Here is a 14,638-nt window from a genome sequence, read left to right on the forward strand (position 1 = left end):
ATAATTAGATTAACAAATATTGATTCCTTTTGGTGCTGGATCAATCTTTTACATTAAAATTTAGATGAAGTTATAAAAGGGAAGTTCATACAAATTACAAATGTCCACCACTTTGTAGGAATAATTAGTTTAATAGTAAATTCTATGCGATCAAATCCATATTTTTAAAAGATATGAGTGCTCTAGGCTAAAACTAGCAAGCTAAACTCTAACAGCTGTAAATGTAGCCTGCAATTACATTTTAAAAATTAAATGCTCAAAATAAAAAAATCCGAGAGAACCAAGTAAACACCGGAGAATGCTGCCTCGCACAACCACTTCAAAAATACAACTAAAAGACTGAACGGACATCACCCAGAACCACAGGAAAGCTGGCTGAGGGGAAATTCTTCAACTAGAAGGAAAGAGAACAGCATACCGAGACTCAGAGGAGGCGCAGTGCGGAAAATACAAAGGTGCGGAGGTGAGCGGGCTGGTGGCTGAGGGCGCGGTTGTCATTTTCAATCGGGAGGGAATTTCAGACTCTGAGCTCCAGATCTGGGCGAGTCTCTAGGGACCCAGACTCAAACGGGAGAAGTGGGACTGTCTGGCTTCAGTCGGAACGGGAGGGCAGCTTTCTCTCTGAGGTTTGCAGCGGTTGCTGGGACTCTGAGAGGCAGAGCCTCTGGGGACGGGACTGAGAGCAGCCATAACTGCTCGCTCCGCTCGCCCTCTAGATCCCCTGGGACCCGCCCCACCCAAGCCCTGCACAGAGCCATTTGCTGGATAGCCTCAGGCAAACCCTAGATTAGCACCTCCCTAGAGGACAGAAGTTTTCCCACTGCAGACACAGCTGACTCTCACAGCCAGTTGGCTTGGAGGTCAAATCCCCCCAGTATTAACTACAACAATCAAGGCTTAACTACAACAAGACTGCGCACAAAGACCACTAGGGGGTGCACCAAGAAAGCATAAAAAAAATGTGGGGACAAAGAAACAGGACAAAATTGTCAATGGAAGATATAGAGTTCAGAACCGCACTTTTAAGGTCTCTCAAGAACTGTCTAGAAGCCGCCGATAAACTTAATGAGATCTATAAGAAATCTAATGAGACCCTTGATGTTATGATAAAGAACCAACTAGAAATTAAGCATACACTGACTGAAATAAAGAATACTATACAGACTCCCAACAGCAGACCAGAGGAGCGCAAGAATCAAGTCAAAGATTTGAAATGTGAAGAAGCAAAAAACACCAACTGGAAAAGCAAAATGAAAAAAGAATCCGAAAATACGAAGATAGTGTAAGGAGCCTCTGGGACAGCTTCAAGCGTACCAACATCCGAATTATAGGGGTGCCAGAAGATGAGAGAGAGCAAGATATTGAAAACCTATTTGAAGAAATAATGACAGAAAACTTCCCCTACCTGGTGAAAGAAATAGACTTACAAGCCCAGGAAGCGCAGAGAACCCCAAACAAAAGGAATCCAAAGAGGACCACACCAAGACACATCATAATTAAAATGCCAAGAGCAAAAGACAAAGAGAGAATCTTAAAAGCAGCAAGAGAAAGAAACCCAGTTACCTACAAGGGAATACCCATACGACTGTCAGCTGATTTCTCAACAGAAACTTTGAAGGCCAGAAGGGAATGGCAAGAAATATTCAAAGTGATGAATGCCAAGAACCTACAACCAAGATTACTTTATTCAGCAAAGCTATTATTCAGAAGTGAAGGCCAGATAAAGAGCTTCACAGATAAGGAAAAGCTAAAGGAGTTCATCACCACTAAACCAGTATTATATGAAATGCTGAAAGGTATCCTTTAACACTAGAAAGACCGAAATTTTGTATATACCTATATTGCCCAAAAGCAGTCAAAATGACTGCATTGTGAAAGAATAATATCGGAGCACTCTTCACTTATGTTCCTTAGCTTTTCCAATAACTCACTTATATTCGACATTTCTTTCATGAATTAAGGGCGCAAAAGAAATAAAATAAACAACTTATTAGAACAAGTATCACTGCATAAAGATTCGAATAACAAGTACTAGTTTAGCTAATTGAGCAACTGCAACTTATCCAGTATCGACAATTTATCATGTACTTGTATGTTATCATGTGACGGTAATCGAAAAAAAATGAAAACTGTTATTTCAATACAGAGCTGAACTGGTCATATAAGAAATTTACTCAATTCAATAATAAGAGTCATAATTTCCCAAGCAGTCAAAATGACTGCTTTTGGGCAATATAGGTATAACACACATATATATATATACCGGAAATGAAGGGGGGGGGTAACTACAATTACTAATAAATGCATTTATATGTTGTATAAAAAGTCACCAAATTCTAAGAAATTCTGTCATTATATACATCAGTTTTTCTAATTGAAATTAAAAAGCAGTCAAAATGACTTCCTTGGGCAATCTAGTGTTAAGAAGAGGAAGAACAAGAAAAAGGTAAAGATACAAATTATGAACAACAAATATGCATCTATCGACAAGTGAATCTAAGAATCAAGTGAATAAATAATCTGATGAACAGAATGAACTGGTGATTATAATAGAATCAGGGACATAGAAAGGGAATGGACTGACTTCTTGGGGGGGGAAAGGGGTGTGGGAGATGCGGGAAGAGACTGGACAAAAATCGTGCACCTATGGATGAGGACAGTGGGTGGGGAGTGAGGGAGGAGGGTGGGGTGGGAACTGGAAGGAGGGGAGTTATGGGGGGAAAAAAGAGGAACAAATGTAATAATCTGAACAATAAAGATTTAATAAAAATAAACAACAACAACAAAAAATCCTAGAGACCTGTTGCACAATGTGAACATACTCAACACGACTGAACTGTACACTTAATAGTTCTTACAGATGGGCCCTGGCCAGTGTGGTTTGGTGTTTAGAGCATCGCTACCAGTCAGGGCACATACCCAGGTTGCAGGTTCAATCCCTGGTCAAAGTGTGTATGGGAGGCAACCAATACATATTTCTCTCTCTCTCACCCCCCCCCCCCTCTAAAATACATGAAGACAGCCCTGGCCAGTGTGGCTCAGTTGGTTGCGTATTGTCCTATGCACAGAAAGGTCACCAGTTCCATGCCTAGGTTGTGAGTTTGATCCCTGATAGGGGTGAATGCAGGAGGCAGCCAATCAATGATTCTCCTCACTGATGTTTCTCTCTCTCTCTCTCTTTCTCTCTGAAATCAATAAAAGTATATTAAAAATTATTTTTCAAGTGATATTTGTATATATTTAGAGAGATTATTTGTTTATTAATCCTTACCCAAGGATATTTTTCCATTTATTTTTTATTTTATATTTTTTTCCCCATTGATTTTTTAGAAAGAGTGGAAGAAAGGTAGGGAGGGAGAGAGGGAGAGGGGGAGAGGGAGAGGGGGAGGGAGGGGGGGAGAGGGGGAGAGAGAGAGGGAGAGAGAGAGAGAGAGAGAGAGAGAGAGAGAGAGAGAGAGAGATTGATTGGTTGCCTCCTGAACACACGCCAACCAGAGCTGGGGATGGAACTTGCGACCCAAGTACATGCCCTTGAGTGGGAATCAAACCATCAAACCCGACCCTTCGGTCTCAGGGCTAAAGCTCTAGCCCCTGAGAAAAACTGGCCAGGGCAGAAAGATTTATTATTTTTTAAAAATATATATTTTAATTTTTATTGATTTCAGAGAGGAAGGGAGAGGGAGAGAGAGATAGAAACATCAATGATGAGAGAGAATCATAGCTTGGCTGCTTCCTGCACGCCCCCCACTGGGGAACGAGCCAGCAACTTTGGCAGGTGCCCTTGACCAGAATGGAACCTGGGACCCTTCAGTCCGCAGGGCAACGCTCTATCCACTGAGCCAAACCAACCAGGCGAAAGATTTATTTTTTAAACAACTAGTCAAAAAAAAGAAAAAAAAGAAAAAGACACTGGTTTCTATATTAGATACCAGAGTCTTGCAGAGCTGACCACCAGAGTCATTATAGATATTATTCTTGTTTGAATGACATCACTTAAGAAATCTCTCTCAATTCTAAGATTCTCTTTTAATATTTACTGTAAGGTTTGCGCTAAGTTTTATATTAACTACAAGAAAGAACTTAAGAGCTGTAAAAAACTCTGTAAGAGGATAATACTAAAACCAAATATTTTAAAGGAGTGAAATAAATGTGGAAAATTTAATTTCAATTCAGTAATATTTCTTACAGTATCCTTTGGAATCAGTTTTATAACTGACTCCTTTGTAAATTTTAAGTTCCTGAAATTGTTAACCCTTTATGACATTACCTTTGCATGCTTTAGTTCCAACTCTGCCAATTCCACTAAGTTTTTTCTGAATGCTGCAACTCTTCTTGTCTTAAAATCTATAAGTTCTGTGAACAAAAGAAATTAGGATTATTTTATTTACATACTAGTGTAAAACATACCTACCTTATTAAAGGATAATGTAACAGTACCTTGTTTTGCAGACTCTGATATTTTTTCAAATTTCTGACAACATAATTGTTGGGACGTTTCTGCCTGTAAAACGTCTTTATTTTTGGCTCTTGCTTTATCCAGTGCTTTATTAGCATTTTCATAATCCACTAGTGACCTGGATCTTCGATAGAGGAGATCCTATAAAAGAGAATGCTTTACAATAATAGATGCTGCACATTTCTAGTAGCCACACTCAACCACCTCCACCACTTCCACCTAATCTTCCTCAGAGATAACACTTACACTGTGAATACCACATGCCAGCTACTCTTGTATTTTTTTAAATAACAGCTTTAGTGGGATATAATTCATATACCACATAGCTCACTCATTCAGAATGCACAGTACAATGGCTTTTAGGATGCTCACAGAGTTGTTGAACCATCATTACAATTAATGTTAGACTATTTGTTGTCACCCCCAAAAGAAACCCCATATCCATTAACAGTGACTCTCCATCCTCAACCTCCACTCCAAACATTAATGGTTTCTTTCTCTACAGATTTGTCTATTCTGGACATGTCATTAAAAAGTGTATGGCTTTTTTTTTTAAAGTATGTTTTTATTGATTTCATAGAAAGGGAGAAGGAGAGAGAAACTTCAATGATCAGAAAGAATCATTGATTGGCTGCCTCTTGCATGCCCCCTACTGGTAATGGAGCTGAAAATCTGAGTGTGTGCCCTGACCATGAATTGAACAGTGATCTCCTGGTTCATAGGTTGACACTCAACCACTGAGCCACACCGGCTGGACTTTCATATGGCCTTTTAAACTTTGCATAAAGTTTCAAATTCATCTGTGTTACAGCATGAATCAGTACCTTCCTTTTTATTGCTAAACTAGAAGCCTGGTGCACGAAATTTGTGCATGGGTAGGGTCCCTAGGCCTGGCCAGCGATCAGGTTGGATTTGTGGGGCGACTGGTGGGGTGATTGGGGTCCCCACTCGTACCCGGCTTGGCCTGGTGCTGCCTGCTCGCTGGCTCCACCCTCTGCCATGGGCCACAGAGTGACTGATGGGGCGATCAGGGGCCCCCCCACTTGCACCTGCCTTGGCTGGCCTGGTGCTGCTCATTCGCCGGCCCCATCCCCCGCCGCCACTGGTGGGGGCCTGTGGGCAGCTTCTGTGTTGAGCATCTGCCCCCTGGTGGTCAGTGCACATCATAGCGACTGGTCGTTCCGCCATTGGGTTGATTTGCATATTAGGGTTTTATATAGATAGAGGCCAGGTGCACAAAAATTTGTGCACTCAGGGGGGAGAGGGGGGTCCCTCAGCCCAGCCTGTGCCCTCTCGCAGTCTGGGACCCCTCGGGAGATAACGACCTGCTGACTTAGGCCTGCTCCCGGGTGGCAGAGGGCAGGCCTAATCCCTAGGTGCAGACCCTGGTCAGGCTCAGAGCAAGGCCGACTGGGGAGTTGGGGCGCCGCCCGGTTATGCACAGAGCAGGGCGGATAGGGAGGTTGCGATGCCACCCTCAGTCACGCTCAGGGTAGGGCTGATTGGGGGGTTGGGGTACCGCCGCCTGTCACACTCAAGGCAGGGTCGATGGGGAGGTTGCAGCACCACCCCGTCATGCACAGAGCAGGGCCAATCAGGGGGTTGGGGCGCTGCCCTCTGTCACACACAGAGCAGGGCCGATCAGGGGGTTGGGGAGCTCCCCCCTGTCACGCACAGAGCAGGGCCTATCAGGGGGTTGAGGAGCTCCCCCCTGTCACTCAGAGAGTAGGGCCGATAGGGGAGTTGGCACACCGCCCCCTGTCACACACAGAGCAGGGCGGATCAGGGGGTTGGGGTGCTGCCCTCTATCACCCACAGAGCAGGGCCGATCAGGGGGTTGGGTGCCTTCCCCTGTCACACACAGAGCTGCAGGGCGATCAGGGGGTTTGGGCGCTGCCCCGTCATGCTGATCCCGGTGCCGGGAGGCCTCTCAGCTCCACTGATCCGATCCCAGTGCTGGGAGGCATATTACCCTTTTACTATATAGAATAGAAGCCTGGTGCATGGGTGGGGGCTGGCTGGTTTGCCCTGAAGGGTGTCCTGGATCAGGGTGGGGGTCCCCACTGGGGTGCCTGGCCAGTCTGGGTGAGGGGCTGAGGGCTGTTTTCAGGCAGGGACTGAAGCTCCCAACTGCTCCTTTTTTTCTTTTTCTTTTTTATTCTGGGCCAGCTTTAGCTCTGAGGCTTGGCTCCAGCTCTGAGATCCCAGCCTGCTGAAAGCTGGTTCCTGGGGTTTTGTTAGCTTCTATATTTGTTACAATGTTTCTTAAACTGCAAGCTCAGAGGCCGGCAAGGCAGGCGGGGAACGTTGGAGTCCTCTGTCACTGAAGCAAGGAAGCCTCATGTTAGTTTCAAGCTGCCTGGCTGCCTTAGGCCTGCTCCCGGGTGGCAGAGGGCAGGCCTAATCCCTAGGTGCAGACCCTGGTCAGGCTCAGAGCAGGGCCGACTGGGGAGTTGGGGCGCCGCCCCGTTATGCATATCGCCCTGATTAGCCAATGGGAAGGGTAGCGGTTGTACGCCAATTACCATGTTTCTCTTTTATTAGATAGGATAATATATATTTACTAGAGGCCCAGTACACAAAATTCGTGCACCTGGGGGTGAGGGTGGGGTCCCTCAGCCCGGCCTGGTCCATCTCACAGTCTGGAAGCCCTCGGGGGATGTCCGACTGATGGCTCCTTAGTGCTGCCACAGAGGCAGGAGAGGCTCTGGCTGAGTGGTGCTCCCCCTGTGGGAGCACACTGACCACCAGGGGGCAGCTCCTCCACTGAGCGCCTGCCCCCTGCTGGTCAGTGAGCATCATAGTGACCGGTTGTTCCACTGTTTGGTCGATTTGTATATTAGCCTTTTATTATATAGGATATTTAATTCCCATCTGAGGATATGTTTTCTTTATTGAGTTTAGAGAAAGGAAAGGGAGAGTGAGAGAGGGAGGGAGGCAGAGAGAGACAGACAGACACTGAGGTGAGAAACATGGATCAACATGGATTGGTTGCCTTCTCCATGCACCTCGACTGCACAGGACAATGCTCTAACCAAGGGAGCCACACTGGCCAGGGCCATTTTGAGTGCATTTTTATGTGTGATGTGAGGAAGGGGTCCAACTTTATTCTTTCTCATGTGACTATTCAGTTGTCCAATATCATTTGTTAAAGTCTTTCTTTTTTTAAAAAAAATATTTTTATTGATTTCAGAGAGGAAGGAAGAGGAAGAGATAAGATAGAAACATCGATGATGAGAGAATCATTGATTGGTTGCCTCCTGAAAGTCGCACCGAGCTTGCAACTCAGGCATGTGCCCTTGACTGGAATCGAACCCAGGTCCCTTCAGTACACAGGCCTACGCTCTATTCACTGAGCCAAATCAGCTAGGGCAAAGTCTTTTATTTTCTCCACTACACTGTGTTAGCACCCTTGTCAACAATCAACTGACTGTCTCAGAAAACTAGGAATAGAAGGAACTTCCTCAACTTTATAAAAACATCTACTAAAAACCTACAAGTAATATCAGATTTAATGGTGGGAAATTATAAACTTTCCTACTAATATTAGGAACAACACAAGGATGTCCAATATCACCACTCCTTCTCAACATCGAACTGGGAGTCCTAGCTAATGCAATCAGAAAAGGAAATAAGAAGTATACAGATTTGGAAGAAATAAATAGATGACATGACTGTTTATGTAGAAATCTGAAAAAAACAAAAACCACATGAAAAAACTTCTCCTGAACTAATAAATAAGAATAATAAGGTTGTAGGATACAACATTAATAAACGAAAGTCAACTGCTATCTTATATACCAGCAATGAACAAGTAAAATTTGAAATTAAAAATACAATACCATTAGCACTCCAGAAAATAAAATACTTAGGTATCGATCTAAGAAAATATATACAAAACCTGTAGGAGGAAAACTGAAAAACTGATAAAAGAAATCAAAGAACTAAGTAAATGCAGAGATATTCCATGTTGATGGATAGGGAAACTCAATATTGTCAAAATCAATTCTTTCCCACTTGAGATTTAGATTCAAATCAGCTTTATTTGTAAAAGCTGAAAACTTTTTTTTTGTAATTATCAAGAAAATGGTCCTAAATTTTATGTGAAGAGGCAAAAGACACAGAATAACCAACACAATATTAAAGGATAAGAACAAACTCTGAGGACCGACATTACCTACTTGAAATTGAAGCCTTACTATTGTGAGAATAAACAAGTAACTTTTTCTGTCAAAGAACAGTTTAGGCCCTGACCGGTTTGGCTCAGTGGATGGAGCATCAGCCTGCAACTGAAGGGTCCCGGGTTTGATTCCAGCCAAGGGCATGTACCTTGGTTGCGGGCCCATCCCCAGTGGGAGGTGTGCAGGAGGCAGCTGATCAATGTTTCTCTCTCATCGATGTTTCCAACTCTCTATCCCTCTCTCTTCCTCTCTATAAAAAAATCAATAAAATATATTAAAAAAAAAAAAAAAAAGAACAGTTTAAGCAGCTGCCATGCTGGCCGCATGGCTTGCAGCTCCCCTGGGGGCTGCCACCTTTAAATGGCAAAGGTCAATCCCTCCCTTCAAATTAGCCAATCGCGAAAGACTGTGCGCCTGAGCTCCAATCAAGAGTGAGGGACAGGTCACGTGTGTCAGAATTAAAAAGCCAAGTAGACAGCCTGCTCAGTGTGCATGTGCTTCTAGACCAGTGGTTCTTAACCTTCCTAATGCCGCGACCCTTTAATACAGTTCCTCATGTTGTGGTGACCCCCAATTTCATTGTTACAAATTGAACATAATTAAAGCATAGTGATTAATCACAAAAACAATATGTAATTATATATGTGTTTTCTGATAGTCTTAGGCGACCCCTATGAAAGGGTTGTTTGACCCCCAAAGGGGTTGCGACCCACAGGTTGAGAACCGCTGTTCTAGACCATGTGCTGCGCATCCTTCTACGTAGAAGTGAAGATGTTTGCCTTGCTGCTTGGCTCCCAAGTATGTTTTGTGTTCTACCAGGACCCCTGAATTTGAGGTCTCGCCTTATTTCTTACACTATAAAGCTACAATAATCTAAAGTGTGGTACTGGTAGAAAAAAAGATAGACAAATAGATTCATAGAACAAAATAAAGCCCAGCATTAGACCTATAGTCAACTGATCTTTGATAAAGGAGCAAAGGCAATACAGTGGAGAAAAATCTTTTCAGCAAATGGTGCTGGGAAAACTGGACATTCACATGCAAAGAAATAAATTCATACACAGAACTTACACCCTTTACAAAAATTATCTTAAAGTAGATCACAGACCTAAATGTAAAAGGTAAAACTACAAAACACCTAGAAGATAGTATAGGAGAAAATCCAGATGATCTTGGGTTTGGTGATCACTCAAGGCATGATTTATGAAAGAAATAATTGATAAGGTGGAGTTCTTTAAAATTAAAATTTTCTGCTATGCAGCCCTGGCTGGGTGGCTCAGCTGCTTGGAGTTTCATCTCGTACACCAAAAAGGTGCAGGTTTGATCCCTGGTTGACAACTGATGGATGTTTCTCTCTTTCTCCCTTCCTCTCTCTCTAAAAATCAATAAAAACATTTCCTTGTTAGGATAAAAAAAAGTTTCTGCTATGCAAAAGACACTGTCAAGAGGATGAGAAGACAAGCCACAGACTAAGACAAAATATTTACAAAAGACATATCTGATAAAGGATTGCTACCTAAATTATACAAAGAACTCTTATGATTCAACAGGAAATGATTTCAATTTAAAAATCGGCCAAAGGGCAATTTTAAAAACAGACACTTCACCAAAGAAGATACACAGATGACAAATATGCTTCACATCACTTGTCATCAGGGAAATGCAAACTGGAACAATGAGATACCATCACACACCTTTTAGAATGGCCAAAAATCCACACTGACAACACCCAATGCCGGTAAGGATGAGAAGCAACAGGAACTCTCGGAAATGCAAAATAAACAGCTACTTTGGAAAATGGTTTGGCAGAACTAAGCACACTCTTTTCATATGATCTAGCAATTGTGTTCCTTGGTATTTACTCAAAAGAGTTAAAAACTTATGTCCACCCAAAACCTGCACATGAATGTTTATAGCAGCTTTATTCATAATTGCCAAAACTTGGAAGCAACTAAGATGTCCTTCAGTAGGTCAGTGGAGAAATAACCTTGGTACATCCAGACAATGGAATACTACTCAGTGCTAAAAGGAAATGAATTATGAAGCTATGAAAAGACATAGAGGAAACTTACCTGCGTATTACTAAGTGGGAAAAGCCAGTCTGAAAGGCCCAACTATATGACGTTCTGGAAAAGGCAGAACTATGGTGACAAGTATAAAGACCAACAGGGGTTGGAGGAAGGAGGATGAACAGGTGGAGAGCGGAGGATTTTTAGGGCAGAGAAACTATTCCGGATGACACTCATAACGGTGAATGCATATCATCACACATTTGTTAAAACCAACAGAATGTACAACACAGACTGAACTCTAGTATAAACTACGTTCTCTATAGTTTGGCTTTTTTCACCATCTTTTTAAATTCATCCATGTTGCTGCTTGAATGAGATGTTCATTCCTTTTTATTGCTGAGTAACATTCCACTGTATGGCTGGCTATACCACAATTGGTTTATCTACTCGCCTGTTGGTGGACATTTGGGTTGTTGTTGCCAGTTTTCAGCTATTACAAATAAAGCAGATGTGAATATCTATGGGGACATATGTTTTAAAATATCTAACCTGAAATTACTGGATCATAGGGTAGTCTATGCTTGAGTCCACAGGCCAACGCTCTATCCACTGAGCCAAACCAGTTAGGGCGGTAGTCTATGCTTACATTTTAAAGAAACTGTTACACTTTTTCAAAGTATTGCATCATATTTCTACTGTGTGTGAAAGTTCCAGTTGCTATAATTTTTCAAAATAGTTTATTGATATTTAGAGAGAGAGGAAGGGAGAAGAGAGAAACATCAATGTGAAAGCCCAACATTGATCAGCTGCCGCCTGCATGCCCCACACCGGGAAGCGGGAATCAAACCAGCAGCCCTTCATTATACGGGACGACCCCCAACTAACTGAGCCACACGGCCAGGGCCAGTTGCTATAATTTTTGTCAGAATTTTTCCATTTTAGTCATTCTAATTAAAGAGTATGGTGATATGCAATTGTAGTGTGTGTGCTTTTTATTCTTACAATTAAGTTTACATTTTTTTAAAAAAAATCATCACCCGAGGATATGTTTTCCACTGATTTTTTTTTTTATATATATATTTTTGATTTTTTCCAGAGAGGAAGGGAGAGGGATAGAGAGTTAGAAACATCGATGAGCGAGAAACATCGATCAGCTGCCTCCTGCACACTCCCTACTGGGGATGTGCCCGCAACCAAGGTACATGCCCTCGACCAGAATCGAACCTGGGACCCTTCGGTCCGCAGGCCGACGCTCTATCCACTGAGCCAAACCGGTCAGGGCTTCCACTGATTTTTAGAGAGGGTGGAGGAGAGAGGGAAAGACAGAGAGACATATTGATGAGAGAAAAACACATAGATGGGTTACCTCATGCACATGCCCAAACCAGGGACCGGGCCAGGGAAAAGCCTGCTATCGAGGTACATGCCCTTGACCTGAATCACACCTGGGACCCTTTGGTTCCTACTGAGCCAAACCGGCTACAGCAAGTTTCAATTCTTTCTTCTGATTACTAAAAAAATTTGGATTTACTTTTAAAGCGATGTTCCGTTCTAAAGGTTTTCTATTAACAACTATATATTATAATAAATTAAAAGTCTTCACCCTGACTGGTTTGGCTGAAAGGTCCCAGGTTTGATTCCAGGCACATCCCCCGTCACGGGAGGCAGCTGATCGATGTTTCTTACTCTCTATCCCTCTCCTCTCTGTGAAAAATCAATAAAATATATTAAAAAAAAAAGTCTTCAAAAGTGACCAATTCATTTTATCCTAACCCATCCAATGTAAATCGTTTATAAGACACAATCTGATTTAAAATAATTTTATATGGATGGTATATTTGCAAGTACCCAAGTCCTCAAATTTAAAAGAATTCTTTATAATTTAATAAGAAATGAAAGAATGGTGTTCAAAGTACCACTGGTCAAATGAGAATTTTCTGTGCAATATATCAATTGATAAATTAACATTGATTTTGGAGTATTTGAGTCACTAAGTTTTCTATGCTTTTTTAAAAAAATTCTTTATTGTTTAAAGTATTACATATGAATCCTTTCTCCCCCATTGACCTCTCCCCGCTTGTTCCCACCCCCCAGCACATGCCCTCACCCCTCCTACTGACTGTGTCCATGGGTTATGCTGATATGCATGCATACAAGTCCTGTTATGGATTGCTTGCCCCCTTACCCCCATACCCCTGAGGTTGGTTTGTTCAATGCCTCTTTTCTGTGCTTTTAAGATGTTTTTGATAAACATGTTTTTTTTTTTTTTTAAATTTTTTTTTTTTAAATATATTTTATTGATTTTTTACAGAGAGGAAGGGAGAGAGATAGAGTTAGAAACATCGATGGGAGAGAAACATGGATCAGCTGCCTCCAGCACATCTACTGGGGATGTGCCCGCAACCCAGGTACATGCCCCTGACCGGAATCGAACCTGGGACCCTTCAGTCCTCAGGCCGACGCTCTATCCACTGAGCCAAACCGGTTTTGGCGATAAACATGTTTTTGATTAGTAAGTTTTAGTCTTGTATCTAAGCAGATTTCCAAAAGGAAACTTGAGTTGCCTTAAAATAAAACCTATTCTTGTTTTATAGATCTCTCTTTCTCTCACCTTTAATAGTGGACTTATATAGATCAAATTAGGAATCCTTTAGCTATACAACTGTTATTTTTTAAAAAATATATTTTTATTGATTGCAGAGAGGAAGGGAGAGAGAGAGATAGAAACATCAATGATGAGAGAGAATCATTGATCGGCTGCTTCCTGCATGCTCCCTACTGGGGATCAAGCCTGCAACCCAGGCATGTGCCCTGACCAGGAATTGAACTGTGACCTCCTGGTTCATAGGTTGAAGCTCAACCACTGAGCCACGCCTGCTGGGTTATTTGGGGGTTTTACTTTTGTCTTTGCAGGCATTTTTCTGGAATAAGTATACCAAATTCATAAAAAAAGTTTTAGACTATATTATACCCGAAGTTTACCAAGGAAATTTTTATTTACCCCTGACTTACAATTTCTAAAAATCAGACTTAGAAACATACGTTAGACAAGACCAGGTATCTCAGGTGGTTAGAGTGTTGCTCTGATAAGCCAAGGCTGTGGGTTCGAATCCCAGTCGGGCACATATAAGAATCAATCAACAAATGCATAAATAAGTGGAAAAATAAATCCATGTTTCTCTCTCCTTTCCTCTCTCTCTCAAATCAATAAATTAAAGAAAGGAAAATATAATTTAAAATCAAGAGATAAATCATCTTTGACAATCTTAAGTCTAACAACTTTAAAGAGATGGCTTTTTGTTAAATAGTTCATTTAAAAAAAACAATCAACAGCCCTAGCTGGTTTGGCTCAGTGGATAGAGTGTCGGCCTGCAGACTGAAGGGTTCTGGGTTTGATTCTGGTCAAGGGCACATGCCTGGGTGGCGGGCTCGATCCCCAGTAGAGCAAGTGCTGGAGACAGCCAATCAATGATTTTCTCTCATCACTGATGTTTCCCTCTCTCTCTCCCTTCCTCTTTGAAATCAATAAAAATATTTTTAAAAACCACAAAAAAACAAAAACACTCCAATCAACAATAAAGTTACCTTAGCAGCTTGAGATTCTCTTAAGTAATATTTTAAAAGGTCCGAAAGTTTGAGGTCCTCGTCAGCAGACACTCGTGCTTCTATTTTCTGAAAAAGGGGAAGAAAATTGGCATTTATTCATCACTTATATTCTACACTCAGTGTTTTCTTTCTTAATTACTGTAAATAATTAAAGGTATAAATAACTATAGTTAAAATAAAAAAACCCCTGCACATCCACCAGAATAGCTAAAATAAAAAAAAAAAAAGTGCCAAGTATTACAAGCTTGTGTAGCAACCCAATGCTCATTCCTTCTGGTGGGAATGTAAACTGTTACAATCACTTAGAAACAGTTTGGCAGTATCTACAAAATCTTTTCCCATGGATACCCTGGGACCCACCAATTCCCCTTCTAGTTATGTAC

General features: G+C 41.9%; 1 protein-coding gene across 5 annotated transcripts in view; it reads right to left on the reverse strand.

Annotated features, from left to right (window-relative positions):
- The window catches only part of SNX6 (sorting nexin 6), an 80,874-nt gene that overhangs the window by 2,416 nt on the left and 63,820 nt on the right, over window positions 1-14,638 (reverse strand). For 3 of the 5 annotated variants that reach the window (XM_059710426.1, XM_059710417.1, XM_059710453.1), the window contains 3 exons: window positions 14,235-14,321; window positions 4,438-4,597; window positions 4,268-4,353 (listed from right to left, as the gene is read on the reverse strand). In XM_059710426.1, coding sequence (XP_059566409.1) covers window positions 4,268-4,353; window positions 4,438-4,597; window positions 14,235-14,321 — 333 coding nt within the window. The remainder of the gene's footprint in view (window positions 1-4,267; window positions 4,354-4,437; window positions 4,598-14,234; window positions 14,322-14,638) is intronic. The other 2 variants (XM_059710435.1, XM_059710443.1) reach the window with 2 other exon arrangements.

Source organism: Myotis daubentonii, chromosome 1 (assembly GCF_963259705.1).
Source record: "Myotis daubentonii chromosome 1, mMyoDau2.1, whole genome shotgun sequence".
Taxonomy (NCBI): domain Eukaryota; kingdom Metazoa; phylum Chordata; class Mammalia; order Chiroptera; family Vespertilionidae; genus Myotis; species Myotis daubentonii.